Source organism: Nicotiana tabacum, chromosome 4, assembly GCF_000715075.1.
Source record: "Nicotiana tabacum cultivar K326 chromosome 4, ASM71507v2, whole genome shotgun sequence".
NCBI classification, from domain to species: domain Eukaryota; kingdom Viridiplantae; phylum Streptophyta; class Magnoliopsida; order Solanales; family Solanaceae; genus Nicotiana; species Nicotiana tabacum.
Window position 1 is genome coordinate 39081852 of NC_134083.1, and position 16934 is coordinate 39098785.

Genomic DNA, 16934 nt, shown 5'->3' on the forward strand with positions numbered 1-16934 from the left:
ATGAGATAAGTAGAGGTCAAAAGTTAAAGACTACTCAAAAAAGTGTCATATTTCTGCAATTGTTTGCATATATTGTGTTTGAAAAATGAAATTTAGCCTCACGTCCAGGGATCGGCCCACTTCTAGAGGTTAATGGCCCAGTTGCTTTGGACTGATCCCTTAGAAGCATCGGGCCCAGACCGAGCCCCGAACCAGGGTCCTAAATATTAAGTGGCCAGTCGGAGTCCTTTGCCAAGCTTATGAAAATTATATCTCCCTTTCAATTTAGTCTAAAAATGTGTAAACTATAGATTCTGTATCCTTCGCCAAGTCTATGAAAATTATATCTTCCCTTCAACTTGGTGTAAAAATGTCTCAACTATAGACTCTAAACATTCTTACCTTCTATCATCAATACCGAATTATTGAACGACCCAGCAATTTCATAGAGGTAAAGTCAATTTAGTCTTTTGGATCGACAAGTGCTAGAGTGGCAAGAACTTCAATGGGTTGTGGAGCATTGTAATGGGAAGTCAGCTACAGCAAACATCTGCAGAATCACTTTAGCTGTAGCAGTCTATTATATATGGCAAGAGAGGAATGCAAGAGTTTTCACTGGCAAACAGATACCGTCTCAGATTTTAGTGAAGATGGTTATCCAGGAGGTTATATTAAGGTGTAGTATGGAACCAAAACTAGCTAAGATCTTAACTTTTATCTTAAATGGTCTGGTAGGATTATGTAGTCATCTATTAGCTGATGCTCTTTCTCTCTGTAAACTAGTGTTTGACGTACGGAAGATTTTTTGTGTTGAGCTGTAAATATTCTGTATTGGTAATAAAATTGTTTATTTACCAAACAAAAAATGTCTTTTGGATTATCAAGAGGTACAGTTTTTTTTCAGATCTATAAAATTCAATAAGTCATCTGATTATGTTTAAAACTTTCATAGTTTCTTTGGTCAGTAGAAATTATTAACATAAACAACTCTCCTCCAAAGAGAACAGTAGGCTAAAAGATACTTACTAAAACAACGCAACTGTATGGGTGATGGGGGTTTGAAGGTGCAAGTATGTTGATGTAGCAATGGTGATTTAATGAAGCAGCGGTCAAATAATGAGGAAACTCAACACTATCTAATCTACGAAGATGGTTAACTGTTGATCATTTGCCGAGTTTACCCTTCCCTAAGATCTATTATAAAGAAAAATTCTAGTGCATTCATACGTCATAGGTAAATGCTTCAACCGCACCGTGTGCGGATAAATTTTTGCACTACTAAGGATCATCCTCAATATTACCACAGCCGATGATCATCCTCCTTTTTATAAACTAATAGCCTATTTAGCCAAACTTTTAAAATCAGCTTATTTTAAAAAGTAGTTTTCTCAAAAGTACTTTTTAAAAAAATACTTTTAGTGAGAGCCAGTTTGTGTTTGGCTAATTAATTTGAAAAATACTTGCAGTAATTAGTATTTGACCAAGTTTTTGAAAACTGTTTCTAAGTGTATTTTTCTCGAAAATGATTTTGAAGAAAAGCTTCTTTTTTTTTCTGCTTCTCAAACACTGATTATGCTTTTCCTCAAAAGCATTTTTTCCTTCCAAAAGTTTGGCCAAGCACCTCAATTTTTGGCCAAAAGCACTTTTGGCCCAAAAATAAACTTGGCCAAATTAAATTTAAAGGATAGATCATGCTAACAGACTAATTTTATAAAATAACAAAAATTGCACTAAACATCACAACATAGCTTGTTTGGCCAAGCCGGAGAAATCAACTTATTTTGAAAAGTGATTTTTTCAAAAAAAGTATTTTTAAAAAAAAATACATTTGGCTAATCAATCTGAAAAGCACTTTTGAGCAATATTTTATGGTTAACCAAGTTTTTCAAAAAATGCTTTTAAGTATCAAATTAAGATTAAGGACATGAATAAGTTTACTTAATAGTTAATATTACAAGTAAATAAATAATCTTAAAAATTTGTTATTACAGGCGATAATTAAATCTTTTCATTTTATTTAAGTAAAACATGAAAATAAAATTTAAAAGTACTTAATTCTTTTAATATAAGTTAAACTTTTAATATAAGTTAAATATATTAAAAATCATTCAACAAATATAAAAGCACTCACCCTAAAGTCACTATATATTAGAAAGCTATCCTAAAAATTATAAATATTATACATTAATATCTTAAGTATTAGGTTTAACAGTTATTTTGGTATATACAATATTTTGTCAAGGGTATTTTTGGCAAGAAGAAAAGTCAAAACTGCTTTTACTTTTGAGAAGAAGCTATTTTTTTTCTGTTTCTCAAAAACTGCTCCTGCTTCTTCCCAAAAATACTTTTTTTCCAAAAAAAAAAAAAAAAATTGGCCAAACACCTCAAGTTAGGGGGGAAAGTGCTTTTGAGGGGGAAAAAAAGACTTGCGCAAAGCCTTACGCAGTTCATTGACTACTTATCTTGAGTGCACACTGGTGAATTTGAACATTAAACTCTCAAAGCCTTACTGGTGCACACTGGGGGAAAAGCACTTTTCCCCCCAAAAAAAAGCTTAGCCAAACAGGCTATAAATCTCCTGCCATTTTTATTTCTACTGGTGAATTTGAACATTAAACTCTCAATGCCTTACGCAGTTCATTGACCACTTATCTTGAGTGCACTAATACAGCATAATCTTAATATTCTCAAAACCTAGTACAATTCAATCAGCCATCACATTTCATATATAGATTTCAATGTCTTACAAGACGCCGGCCCTTGTGCACTTCATACAAATAGAGACCTTTAACAAGTGTAGGCAAGACACCAAAATTAGACGTTTAAAGGCATGGAATGAAGACATTGATTGCATGGTCATTGGACCTTTTCCAGAGACATGGGAATGGAAGAGGACACAAAAGCACAGCTCGATAACAGATTGAGCAGGTTATGATGTCTAATCTAGCATATTATGTTCTCATTTACCAAAAAGGAAAGCAACAATTCAATTGCCACAATTGCACTTGGTATCAATGAAAAGATTATACAAAATAGATCTGCGCTTTGTAAATTGTAATTTTATTTCCCAAAGTCATTCCTCAATTAACTACCTCAAGTACTCTTGGTATAACAAAGGAGCTAACGGAATTCTAGTATCATCCATACCAAGAATGAATACCAGAAGAAAATTAGCCGCAGGCTAAGAATGAGCAACAGAAATTGTGTTGCAACCAACAAGGCTTTTACAGCATACAAAATGATTATCACCAAAGCATTATCACAAAACTCAGTTACAGGCTCATACCAGTTCTGCTTTCTTCAACCAACGAAATGAACTCTACATATTTTTTCCCAACTGACACTTCACTAGAGCAAGCACCATAGTTACACTTCTTAATCAACACCATTTAGGCCGGATTAAACTTGACTACAACCCTACAGGCAATTAAGTACCGCACATACTTAATTATTCTTGTTTGCCAAAAGAAAAATTGGTCATAAAACTTGCCAATTTCCAAACTAACAACCTGCCTAACCGATATTATTCAGATCCAAACATTGACACCACCTTCATTATGCTATTTTAAGCATCTAACATGAACAATCAGTAATCAGTAGTCACAAAAAGCACACAAACCACATTAACATGGCAATCCAAAATAAATAAGCGATATGGCAATAGGCATAAAACCACAAAACGAGCATAACATGACACTACACAGCATGGCACGCGATCCGTAAGGTAATATCTTATCCAATTGAGCCAGAGAAAAAGCATAGCAATATCCGAATGTATTTCAAGACAAAAACCCAGTAATATAAAGTTTAAACATCCATTAATAATAAAAACCAAAACTGAAAGTAACTACTACGCCTTAATCCCAAACTAGTCGAGATCCGGCCATATGAATAACATAAAAAACTAATAAGAATAAGCAAACCTAAGCAGTGAGCACAACAGCACCACCAGCCTCCTTAATCTTCTTCTCAGCATTCTTTGAAATGAGCTTAGCCTTGACGACCACAGCTTGGTTTTGGGGCAAAACACCTTTACCCAAAACCTTGAAGTAACCGTACTGGGTAACATCAATGAAAGGAGCAGTGGCGTTGCTGCTCTTAGCCTTGTCCTTCACCTCTTGAGGAACAAGTGACCAGAGATTGTCGATGTTGATTGTTGGACAATGGAACTTGTTGCGAAGCTTGTGGAAGTAACGCATACCGACCTTTCCGAAGTAACCAGGATGGTACTTGTCGAAAAGGATACGGTGATGGTGCATACCTCCGGCGTTACCACGACCACCTGGATGCTTCCTGTGCTTACCGACACGCCCGTGTCCGGCGCTGACGTGGCCCCGCTTCTTCCTGTTCTTCTTGAATCGCGTCGTCATTTCTGCGTCGGCTGCGAAAGAGGTAAGGGGAAAAGGGAATGGGGAACTAGGTAAAGAGCCCTAGAGGAGTGTGGCGACTTTAGGGTTTCAGATATTTATAGATGGAAGAAATTTTCTGGGCTTGGGCCTAGCGAAGATTTAGCTAGTTTGGGCTTGGGCCTACTGCTCTCAGACGTGAGACTAATATATTGTCAATTCTCTTTATGTGTTGTCATGCCCTCAGACGCGCGTCTAAAATATTGCGGGATTTTTTCTTTCCTATACACTATATGAAAAGTTATTACTAAAATTGTCCCAATTTTGAAAATTATCCTCCATAAATAAAGTTTGTTTACAATTTATATAAAATTCATTATTAGTTCCTTAAATTAGAGGATTAAGTTACACTCTTTTCCTTTTTTTCTCTCTTCTCTTTCAATTAGATTCATTCCAATTGTGGATTACCTATTTTAAGCTAAACACAAACTCATCCAAAAACATATGAAACTTGCTCCAGTCACAACTTCTTAACTGTGTATGTTCTTCTTTATCTATTTAGCACACCGTTTTCTTGATTCACTGACGCATTAGCACAGCAATTCTGTTGAGATTTGGGAACCAAAAAAAAAAATCGAATTCAAGTATGTACTATACCGTTTTCATTATATAAAACGATTAGCAATTTCCTTTCATCGTTCAACTTCTTTGTTCTAGTCAGATATTCTATTCGATAGTTTATTAATCAATTGATTGTCAGAAAAAAAATAATGTATAGTACAATAACATACCAATTTAATGTAAATTTGATGCATCTACAATAGCATATAAACTAAAAATAAATTTTATTTAACTAATTATATAATATACAACTTATTTATAACTTATCTACAACTTTCATACATACTAAAAATAAATTTCATACATCTAATTACATAGTATACACTTATTTACAATTTTCATACATTATTTTTACCAGTTAAAATATATCTACAATATCATACAACTTAAATACATTTTTCATACAAATTTTATATAATATGTCTTTTGTATATTTTGTATCTGATTTGTATATATTTTGTATGTGGTGTGTGCTTCTTCCTCTTTAAAATTCCAATCAAAACTTTCTCTCTTAATACAATTTTGATACATATCAACAACTTTATGTAAAAAGATAGTATTGACAACTTAAATACAAATTTTATACAACGATTCATACATTATACATTTATTTTTCAACTTTCATACAATATTCAAATAAAAAAATATATAACTACAACAGAATACAAGTTACATACAATTATAAAACAAATTTATTACAAATTTCGTAAGTATATTGTATGTCATGTGTTCTTCTTCTTCTTCGAGTTTCAATCTGAAATTCAACCAAAATCAAGTCTAGTCTTCACCAAACACCCTCAAAATTGAGATATAAACTCCAAATAATATTCCCAATTGTTCTTTAGATCAAGGTTTCTCCGAACCTTTTCAGCAAAACCGACTCGATTTCGTCATCTTCTAAGTCGTTTCCCTTGATGGTTGCAACAACACCCAATTCAAACAAATAATGATTTTTGAAAACCCAAATTCGAATTCAAAGCTTTAAAACTTTTTAATGGCTGTCAATGGTGGAGAGTCAAACACCTTCAAAATTTATTGATTGACAATTTTAATTTGGACACCAATTGTGCAACATGAAAGGAAATTGCTAAGTTAAAACTCTATAGTAAAACGATTGAAATCTATTGATAAATTCCATTAAAAATATATACAACATGAAAGGATAAAAAATAGAGAATATCAGAGGAAGAAAATTTGGGAAAAGAATAGAGAATGAGAGATAGAGAGGCGGAGAGAGAGAGAGGGAGAGAGAGAGAGAGAGAGAGAGAGAGAGAGAGAGAGAGAGCAGGAGAGAGAACATTGATGAGAAATAACTGATTCCTTATACAGTCTATATTATTATAAAAGCATGAATATAATGTCGGGTTACAAAAATAACCTTATAATATTAAGCATAATAACTCACAATAAAAGGACATAACCGGAATTCTAGACATTAGCTTTATAATTCTATTAGTTTTAGGACATATACTACATGTTAGGAATCCTACATGATTACCTTTAGGAATTCTATTAGAGTAATTACTTTCGTGCATAAATATATAATACTACATGTTAGCATGTAAATCTAATAATTTAGGAATACGTTTGGTACTTCTTAAAATTTCTATTACTAATTTAATTTGAAAACGTATTATAATATCCTATTACTAATTTAATTTGAGAATGCATTATATTGTTCAAATCCATTTAGAAAAAGGAGAGCCTATATATATTATTATAAAAGTTCGAATAAAATATTGATAGACCAAAATAGTCCTAAAATATTAATTAGAAGAACTCATAGGGAAATGACATAAATACAATAACCTATTTTCTGGACTGCAATACCTTGTATGTTAATTTTTTTTTAATATTTAAGATTTTAACATTATAAAACTTTATCTATTAAATTCTTATTAAAAATATGTACGAAGGTTTAATAAAATCAATTTCATAAGAATCCTCTGTATTGGCAATACGTTACCACTCCATAATATTCAATACCAAGAAAAATTAAAAGTAATGTTAAATGGAATGCACAAAACGTTAAAATTGATAAAATAAAATATCCCACGATAGCATATTTTTATATTTATATTTAAATTATTTTCCTACTCAAATAAAAAAATATTTATCAATTTTTTCGTGTAATATTGAAAAATATACCCAATTATTAAACAACTAAGAAAATAAAAATATGTGAGAAAAAGAAAGAAATATGGTTGGTAAGAGTCAATACTAGTAATGATTCTACAAACTTAAAGATCTAAAACTGAAATGTAGATCGATCTTTTTACTCTTTGAAACTAAAATTTATGGTGAATAAAATTATAATTAAGATTAAATATTCAAAATAAGATATGAACTAATATTAAGATCTGGATCAACATAAAATAAATTATTTTTTATGTTAAGACCAAATAATTAACCCTTTCAATTAATTATTTATCAAGAGAATCTAATTCAATTATTTTTTTTATCATCATATGAGTAAAATTATTTTTCAAGTTAAAAAAACTTAGGGTACATAAATTTATTCCATAAAAATAGCGTTAGAGATTTAAAAAATTAGAACACAAAGTAAAAAATGTTAGTATAGTATTAAGAATCAAAATGCCATATAAGTGTTTGAGCAAGCACAATCAAAGTTATATCCTGAACAAGAACAAGCTTTCAATACTATATTATAAATAGTCGACTTCAGTATAGCGAGATTATCCTTTATAGATGTCTCCGATGGAATTGAAATAATATTTTTATGTCATGCATTACTTGTAAATGTCAGATCAAGGGGCATGATACTAGGGTTGTGCATAGATCGGATCGGATTTAGCACATTTCGGACTTCGGATTCTACAAAATGCAATCCGAATTAATATCGAATCGAATTTTAAAGTTTGAATCGGATAAATATTTTGGATTTTTGGATCGGATTATACGTATTATTAAGGCTATTGCTAATCTAATCGGTTATGCGTCTGCTTTATTTGCTTCTTCTGTATTCTCTGTTAATACAAACATCTCTTTGCTTTTCATCCCCTTTATCAGCATTGCATCTCTAAGAAAATATTTCTCTGGAGGTTCGAGTTGTTATGCCTGATATATCTTCAAACAACTGAAATAACCATCACAAATATATCAAAGTAGAGTAATAATACTAAATTTATAATGAAAGCAAAATTGATAACATGGGATAAAGCGTTTATGGCTAAGTATCAAATGATCAAAACAATTGCCTAGAGTTCTGGAGATATATTGGATATCAATTAACCGTTTGATGGAAAATTAATAGTTTGGGAGGTGATTTATGTCAAGTACCACTGGTAGTTCCAAAATCAACGAAAGTAGAGACTTTAAAAGCTAGCTTGCCAAAATTATAATTATGGCCTCAAATGAAAAAGATTCATATGCTAAGAAATATAGAGTAAGAACATATCCAATATTCAGTGACTTCTTTCTTTGTGTCGGAAACAAAAAAAGAGCATCCAATAAAGATGAATTGGTTCTTCCAGAACACTTGGTTATCAACCCCAATGGTAATAGTAGTACATTTAATAAGGGAAATATTTCCATCATTAAATTAAAACGCAATTTGCAAATTGCATGATAGAAATTTAAAAGCTATCTTAACTAGCATAAATAAATATGTTGATCAACTAAATAAAATGTTGATAACAAATTTTATGATATAAACAAAAAAATAATACTTAAATACTTTAATACCACATGGCCTTCTACCATACATGTTTGTTGTCAAGTTTATTATTACTTACGTATGTTAGTTTACCGTATATATAATATACTAAATTAAATTGATATTCCATCATATAAAGAAAAATATGCCCATCATACTACTGAAAAACTTAGATATGCCGAATAACTAATGTAATGGCACACATATGATATATAGAAGTTTTGACAATAACGTCATACATGCAAGATTATGATACTAGCTAATGTGCTTCTAAGTATATGTTTATCCCCGAATTCAACTTTCATCCTCCGAAACTAAAGAATATCCTTTTAAATTTGCGTGAATAATTTTAAGTATGTTTATGTTTTGCAATTATAATAAATAAAACACAAGAACAAACATCCTAAATATTGGACTATATTTACCGCAATAAATTTTCTTGCACGAACAACTATATGTTATACTTTCAAGAGGGATATCAATATCAACAAAAGTTCTGGTTATGGCAGAGCAACCAATGCATTAGAAGGAAAGCATACACAAAAATAATATCGTCTACAAAGAATTGTTCGGTAAGATACCATCACATTAAATACTTTTAACTTTAATACATAATTATCTAACTAACGTGACTAAATTGATCATTTGGGTAAGTTCTGATGATGTCCTCTCATTTTGAATTTACGTATTATGCTCATGTAATCAGTTGTAATATTTTTCGGTATTTAGATGATTGTTGTATTATTATACATAAAATTTCTCTCATTAATTAAATTTTGTTGTTCCGTCATATAAATAAATATTTAAACCATCACGTGCTATTATTAACGTGCTATGCACGTTCATAGATACTACAGTAGTTCCTAATATAAATGGATACTCATTTAAAACTAATTTGTATATAATTGATAAATTGTATATGTCCATGTAACTAAGTTAAAACTTGATTAGGGAGGGTAATAAAGTTTGATATGTAGTATAGGAAGGTAAAACCCCCTTCTCTTTATGTGTTGTCATACCATGCCATTTTCTTTTATATTTTCCACTGCTATGTGTTTTCTTCTGAATTTGAGTTTCTCTTCTGAATTAGAATTTTCTATTACTCTTCTAGACTGTCCAATTTCAGCCGAAAACTAAAATAAACTAAACTATTATAGTATGTGAAATACTAAGATTTATACTACTTATATAGTAATCGACCAGTGCATGTAGCCTTAAAGAAGCTATTAAGCAAAATATTCTTCTATGTTAGCACAGTAATAAATACGGATTTTGTTGAAGTTTCATTGTGTTTTTCATTACATTAGGAATATAATCGACTTACCGAGTTTAAAAAGTATTCTAGTTGATTTGATTTTGCGTAGCAGATTGCTGTCCAGTTGACACGTACATGTTATACTATCTACTTGTTTGCTGATTTTAGGTTATGATATTTGGTACATATTACTGAGGTTCGCTTCCAACTTTAAGTAACAAGAACAACTATGCACTTGTGTTATAAAGTAAATATTGATTTTTAAGGCTAGGAGAAAATCCCATACTTGACACGTCACTTCTAGTTCAAAAGAATTTGGAAGGAACACCTAACAGCATAATATTACTCTTTCTGCAAAAAACTACTATAACTCCATTTGAATCACAAAATTCCTAAAACATGTCTACATAATGAACCAATTCAACAAAGACTAAAGGAAACAGGTTAGCTTCTCCCCATTAATTAACTAAATCAATCAGCTAGCAAGAACAATAAACTGAACAGAATACAGTAACCCAAGACCTATGGTTTTTAGAAACTAGTATACATAGTCCTTATATGTATATAGCATCCTCAATTGGAGTAGGCACAGAAACTACCAAGGCCTTCTACCAAGAGGAATTACGTTGGATCCAGACTTCTGGTCCCGGTTTCCAAAGCCACCTCGTCCTCTAGACCGGAAATTGCTCCCTGCAGCAAGAAAAGCAAAATCCAAATAAATAGAGTACTTATCTTTATTATTGTGTTCACAAGTTGGACTAATATACAAAATAGACTTAGAAGTTGAGTATTTAAACACAAACCTCCAGTGCTAGGACCAGTAGACCCTGCCAATGCAGAAAGTTGAGGTGGAACAATTTGCCCTGCCTGCTGAAGGATCTTAATAAGCTGTCGGGTATACTTGGCATTTGCATGGGTGAAAAATGTAAATGCAGTTCCGGTGGCACCTGCACGCCCAGTTCTGCCAATCCTATGAATATAATCCTCAAGACTTGAAGGGAAATCATAGTTGATAACACACTTTATGTCCTTAACATCTGCATCAAATGAAACAATAACTCCAGTTACACCCAACTGTTGAGAAAGTACAACATAACTTGCAACCTTATCCCTGCAGTACTGAGATCCAAGTGATCATATGTAAGATATAACACATTCCTTACATAAATGTGCCCACCTTAACCTGGCAGGGATAAGGAGCAGCTCCACCACAACTTCCAAAATCAAATCCAGTGACACGATAATCTTGCATGAGTCTACCGGGCTGTCAGGACAAACAGCTCCATAACTGTGGATGGGCAACGTTAACCTCAACTTTACTTTAGACAAAATGACTTGAGTCATACCCTTTGTGGAAAAAGTAGAGGAAACTCAACAAAACCTGCCTCCCTAAGCTTAAAATTCCTAAAATATAACAAATGGATCTTCACTAACTGCACCATGAAGTTTAACACCTTCATTTGACACCTAATTTTCACTATACCAGTTCCCATTATCCTTCTAATACATATTTTTCACAAAGGCAGTTGGCAATATTTTTAAAAACCAACATCAATTCAGCTCGACGAGCCCACGTATCCCCTTTATACCCACCACCAAACTTTCTAATGTATAAAAGAACAATTGACCATTCATTCAGCTTGAATACTCAAATGCTCCACTGAGTGGGTAGGGTGCAGGGTGCTGCAATAATACTGGGTTCCTATAGTATCATTACCACCCAACAACTTTCCAAGTGCACATAGAAACACAATCAGCCATGCAATTAGCTTGTGTGCTCTAAGGATGGGGCGACGAGTGTAATACTCACAAGTGCCTGTATTATGAATTAAAATTTCAATTTCCACTAACTACAATGTAAAAAATCCCAGTAAGCCCACATATGTAAAAGAAACTGTACACCTAATTTTACTAAGGAAATGAAGCGATGCGACCTTCGCGTCATCATCAGTTCTCTTTTTTTTAAAAAGAGATCTCACAGGTTTCCTATTCCGAGGATAAGTAGGGGCAAATCAGAAGAACACAAGCTATAAATTTTTTGTGTGATGCTTTGTCGACAGACATTAAACACTTTTCGATAAGGATGCTATGCCATAAGACATTAAACATCACTTGAAATTGTATGACAAACTAAGAAGGCCGCATAAAGAAACTCCACTAATGAGAATAGGACTCCCTCCATACAGCTTTTATAACCTACTTTTAGACCCAGGTTGCCTCAAACTGATTGACCCCTATTTAAAAACTTTAGCTTTTATTAACAACCGTAAATCAAGGCAATCTTATCATTGACACTTGATTGCAAACCTCTTTCAGTACTATAATTTTCCAATATATTCCAACTTGAAAAATGTATTCGGATAGTTCATATTAATGTCCGACCTCTAGTTTCCTTGTTACCAAACTGTCCAACACAGACCAGAAAAGGAAAGCTCATGGCATGCTACTAAACCAAAATTTTTACATTGGGGACATTCTTATAGCCCTACGAGGGATTCATCTCCTTTAGAAGTGTGTGAAAACATTCAAATTCCCCTACATTATTACATCATCATAGTGCTCACTTTAAGAGCAGCTTCTCCTACTTAAAGATCCTCCAATTTTTTAAGATTACTGAAGAGTTGGTCACATAATACGTTGCAAGGGTTTACTATTAAGTTTCTGCATTTAATATTTTATCAAGAGATAAAACTCATTAACTGAAATATGTTTGGACAATTTGAGAGACTGCAATTAGCGTTCGACTTACTCGAACACCAGATGAAACCAAAAACCCTACCAAAATTTCAGCCAACCCAAAGTGCAGTATTTTGTTTAACTGTAACTTTAGGACCTAAAGTGTGACGTGTTTACCTACGCTCATTTACCTAAGCTACCACTAAACTTCTACCAAAATTCAACTAATTGTTCTGATATTGACTTCTACCAAGATTCAACTAATTGTTCTGATATTGACAGTTCCGAGAAATCCTATACTCTCCTGTTCACGTGAACAAAAACATTGTTTTTCTGTTATTGTGGTTAACGCGCCCCTAGGTGCGTCCCAAACCTATGTACCCAAACCACAGAGTACTTACCCAGGAAAGTTGACAGCAGCCGGAGACTCGTTTCCTCTAGTGTGAAAGACCTAAATGGACAGACTAAAAAATCGTAATCCTAAACATTATTGATCCTACCAAGACCACGTGCAGCAACATCAGTAGCAATCATTATGGGACTTCTGCCATTTTTGAATTCAGCCAGGACCCAATCCCTCTCATCCTGGCTTTTATCGCCATGGATGGATAAAGCTGGCCATCCATCCATTCTCAACTGTCTTGTCACTTGATCACATCCTTTCTTTGTTTCTACAAATATTAGGATTCTGCTTCCATCCATCATTTCTTTCAAAAGCCCAATCAACCTGTGAAATCATACAACCATGACCATGAGCAATCAAGTTTGAAGACGGAAATCATCGAATAACATGTGGGTGGCTATTAAATCACACCTTCTATACTTCTCTAAATCTGTGACAACTTCAACGATTTGCCTTATAGATTGATTTGCTTTCAAGTCTGGAGACCCAATGATGACCTGACAAGTTAAGCATGTTTAAACACATTGCAAAACATCTTTAAAAACAGTGATGTTACTTGTGATGCACATGTATGTTAACACACTATAAAGTCAATGCATTATAATATGGCATCACTACTTACTTTATCAAAAAGAATATAGTGTCACTACTTACCTTATAGGGATTGCGTAGAAACTGCCTAGCCAGGGTTTCAACCTCTTTGGGCCAAGTCGCACTCCAATACAAGGTTTGTCTATCTGGTCTAATCTGTAGCATCATGAAGAAATATTTTCAACCTCAGACTCTAAGCTTCACCTAGAGGACTTTGCCATGCAATAATTCGAGCACAACCAATAACGAAACAGAATACCACCAAGACAAAATACATGATCACACAGCACGAGAAATTTGAGGCTATTTCTTTCTGATTCGAATTTAAGAAATAGAGAATACATTTTCCACCCATTTTGAACAAACACAGAGATAATTAGAGGGTTTGAGAAACAGCAGAACCAAATTAGTGCACAGTCAAACAAAAAGGGAGAAACAAACATATCCTTATGAAAGATCCATCTTTCACCACATAGCCATAGAAAATGCAGAAGTTCCGCATGCCATGTACGGTTAAATCCTGCATTAAGTTGGATGAGAAGACCAGAAGCCATCTGAGGTCAGCCCATCAACCAGGCAATGTCCGGGAAGAAAACGATGGAATTGTTGCCAAATTTAAAGCAAAACGGCAGCACTGACTACTTCCATCAAAATACCTCTAAATTCCTTTGCATTGATAGTATACTATTAAAACCTCTTCAAAGACTTGGAAAAGAAAAGTTACATGAACGTGTTGTGTGTCTCCATTACCAAAAAAAGTATGTAAGAACCTCAGTCAAGAAACCTCTGTCTCTCACATATTATTCATGGTTAGTAAGATTTACAAACTGAAGCGCATTATGAAGAATTTGAGCAAAAAATTCAGTTTCCTCTTTATATAATGGCTCAAAGGGTTAATATCCCAACCCCAGAAAAATGATAAACCACCGCAGACCAAGTCAAACAAAAAGATAATCATAAATTGAGTAATGCAAAAAATGAGTAAAAAGATAAACCACTGCACTCATCTGATTGCAGTTTGCATGATAAATAATGCAAATTGAGTAATTGTAGCGGCCTGACTGGAGGATGGCCCAAAATAATATCCTGACTTTTCACTACAGTGAACGAACATGATGAAGTATTAACACAGATGAGGGCCCAAAATGATATTGAACGAAATTACAGATTGTTGTGCAACTAAAATCATGAAGGAAAAAAGATCGAAAAGACTATGCATGCCTGGGATATTATTTTCCTGATTTGAGGCTCAAACCCCATATCCAGCATTCGATCAGCCTCGTCCAGCACGAGATAAGTCACTCTTTTCAAGTTTGTATGTTGAGCTTCCAGCATATCTATTAACCGACCAGGGGTTGCAATCACAATTTCAACTCCTGATATGAAGTTTCGTGTTTTAAAACCAGTTCGGCAAAAAAGGATTCAAAACAAACAAGTTAGTAACAAACAAAGAAACCGAAAACCTCTTTTAAGATCACGGATTTGAGGTCCTTTTGGGGCACCACCATAAATGCAAGTACTACTTATGTTGGCACGCGATCCAAATTTGACAGCTTCTTTTTGAATCTGAACAGCCAATTCTCTCGTAGGTGCTAATACTAGCACGATTGGGCCATCACCATGTGCTGGATTTGTGAGGGAGAAAAGATCAAAATGGAGGCAGTCAATAAAAAGCAGCAAGCCAGTCTAAACAATCAAAAACAAACAGGAAACACGATACTAACCCAACCGTTGTGCGCGGACATGGACCAAAGCCGGCAATAGATATGCCAAAGTCTTCCCAGAACCAGTTTCAGCAATCCCTATTAAATCTCTGCCCTTTAAAGCCATTGGCCATCCTTGTGATTGGATAGGTGTTGGCTCAACAAATCCTAATCTTGAAATAACCTCGAGGCAATAATCTAGTACACTAATTCAATCAGACAAATTTCAAAAGATTTAGCTAAAATCATGAATACATTTAGGTCTCCAGAAGTAATACCAGGAAAGTTGGCCTCATGGAACATCTGAATTGGCCTAGGGACATCATGGCCTTCAACAGTAATCTCACGCCGTGCACGATAAAGAGCAACATCCTCTTCAGCCATTGCCCTCACAGAGTGATGTTCAACATAAAAATTCTTCTCGAAGGGTACCAGGTTTCCAAAGTCTACCTTTGGAAGAGTAAGGTTGTCTAGATCATCTCGCGAGCTCCCATGCCTACCTCCTCTCCCACCACTACTACCACGGCCTCTATCCGAACTAAACCTTCCACCTCCACGTCCACCACTGTAGCCTCCATCAAAATCCCTACCTCCTCTCCCACCACTCCTACTTCCAGTGTTGTTTGACCCCGCACCAAATCGCCCAGGCCGGTCTCCCATACCACCATTAGTCACTCTGTCACCTCCAAAGCCACTGTCCCGGCCCATACCAGACCCTCTTGAAAAACCACCTTCAAAAGGTGGATACCCATTGGACCCGCCGGCAACAGGTCCAGATCCACCCATACCACTACCCCCTCTAGCACCAGCGTCCATAGGCGGTGCTTGAGGACCGCCATAAGGAAGGGGCCCACCACGACCGTAGCTAGCCGCAGCTCCACCAGGCATAGGCCGAGAATATATATGAGGTGGACCCACTAGGTCACTGCAATCGGAGAAACACAAGCAAATAGTGAATACCCAATCACAAGATTCAAACTTTATTGCCAACAGAGTTATCTATGCTTGTATAGTTTATGTAGAAACATAATGCTCCTACGTATAAACCACGAAGTGTATGTGACAACAATAATAACAAGAATCTTCAAATAAACATGTACCTGCGACGCTGGCGATAGGAGCTTGAGTCACCGTATCTGGAGTCGTAATTAGAGTAGCTCATGGTCGCAAAAGAGAATTAGGGTTTACGGATTTGAAAGATGAATGGGAGGCAAAGAAACTGGATTTTCCTCTTTCCCTCCTCTCTGTTTTCTGTTTAACCTTTATTTATGTATTTCTGTCTCACAAATGTAATACCAGTAGCGTAGGAGATATTTTCTCAATATTTATTGAAGTCGGTAATAGTTTTATTCTACTGGAGTGCCTTTTTTCTTTTTTATTGTAGTATTTTCTTGAGATTCCTTAGTTCCTTCTCGTGTTGTACGTATTGTGTCCAGAAAGCATATGAAAACGAAAAAGAGAAAGGGTTTTGATTAATTTTCCGGCAATTTTTTTAACAAATACTTCAGTAATTAAATGAAAATTTGAAATTAATAATTTTACTGCTTTTTCTAAGCTAGCGTTTGACCATAGATTTTCAAATTTGTTCCGAAAAATCTGATTTGAGTGAAGTGTGGTTTAAAGATGAAAAATGTATTTGGACATCAGTTTTTAAAACATATTTCCCAAATTTATTTTGGAAAAA

At 34.2% G+C, this 16934-nt stretch overlaps 2 protein-coding genes across 4 annotated transcripts; both read right to left on the reverse strand.

Moving 5' to 3' along the window:
- Positions 1–3699: 3699 nt before the first annotated feature.
- LOC107807693 (large ribosomal subunit protein uL15x-like) lies at positions 3700–4429 on the reverse strand. The gene has a single exon (XM_016632128.2). The coding sequence runs from the start codon at positions 4347–4349 to the stop codon at positions 3903–3905; it is 447 nt and encodes a 148-aa protein (XP_016487614.1). The 5' UTR covers positions 4350–4429; the 3' UTR covers positions 3700–3902.
- Positions 4430–10225: 5796 nt separating this feature from the next.
- LOC107807691 (DEAD-box ATP-dependent RNA helicase 20) lies at positions 10226–16669 on the reverse strand. 3 transcript variants are annotated; one of them, XR_012708632.1, is made up of 10 exons: positions 16351–16669; positions 15529–16175; positions 15272–15448; positions 15011–15172; positions 14769–14923; positions 13611–13703; positions 13368–13453; positions 11055–13280; positions 10681–10914; positions 10226–10567 (listed from the first exon to the last, which is right to left on the reverse strand). XR_012708632.1 is itself a non-coding variant. In XM_016632126.2 (10 exons), the coding sequence occupies exons 1-10, from the start codon at positions 16410–16412 to the stop codon at positions 10473–10475; spliced, it is 1938 nt and encodes a 645-aa protein (XP_016487612.1). In that variant the 5' UTR covers positions 16413–16669; the 3' UTR covers positions 10226–10472. The 3 variants fall into 3 exon arrangements, 1 of the variants encoding a protein (XP_016487612.1); XR_012708633.1 differs by having other exon boundaries at positions 11041–13280; XM_016632126.2 differs by having other exon boundaries at positions 13054–13280.
- Between the last annotated feature and the right edge of the window lie 265 nt (positions 16670–16934).

Bases quoted from the DNA above. Each gene is read 5' to 3' on its own strand.
- LOC107807693 (XM_016632128.2), bottom strand. From the start codon at position 4,349: ATGACGACGCGATTCAAGAAGAACAGGAAGAAGCGGGGCCACGTCAGC.
- LOC107807691 (XM_016632126.2), bottom strand. From the start codon at position 16,412: ATGAGCTACTCTAATTACGACTCCAGATACGGTGACTCAAGCTCCTAT. The intron at 15,449-15,528 runs GTATTACTTCTG...TTAGTGTACTAG, and splicing joins CCATGAGGCCAACTTTCCTG to ATTATTGCCTCGAGGTTATT. The intron at 13,704-14,768 runs GCATGCATAGTC...ATGATGCTACAG, and splicing joins TCAGGAAAATAATATCCCAG to ATTAGACCAGATAGACAAAC.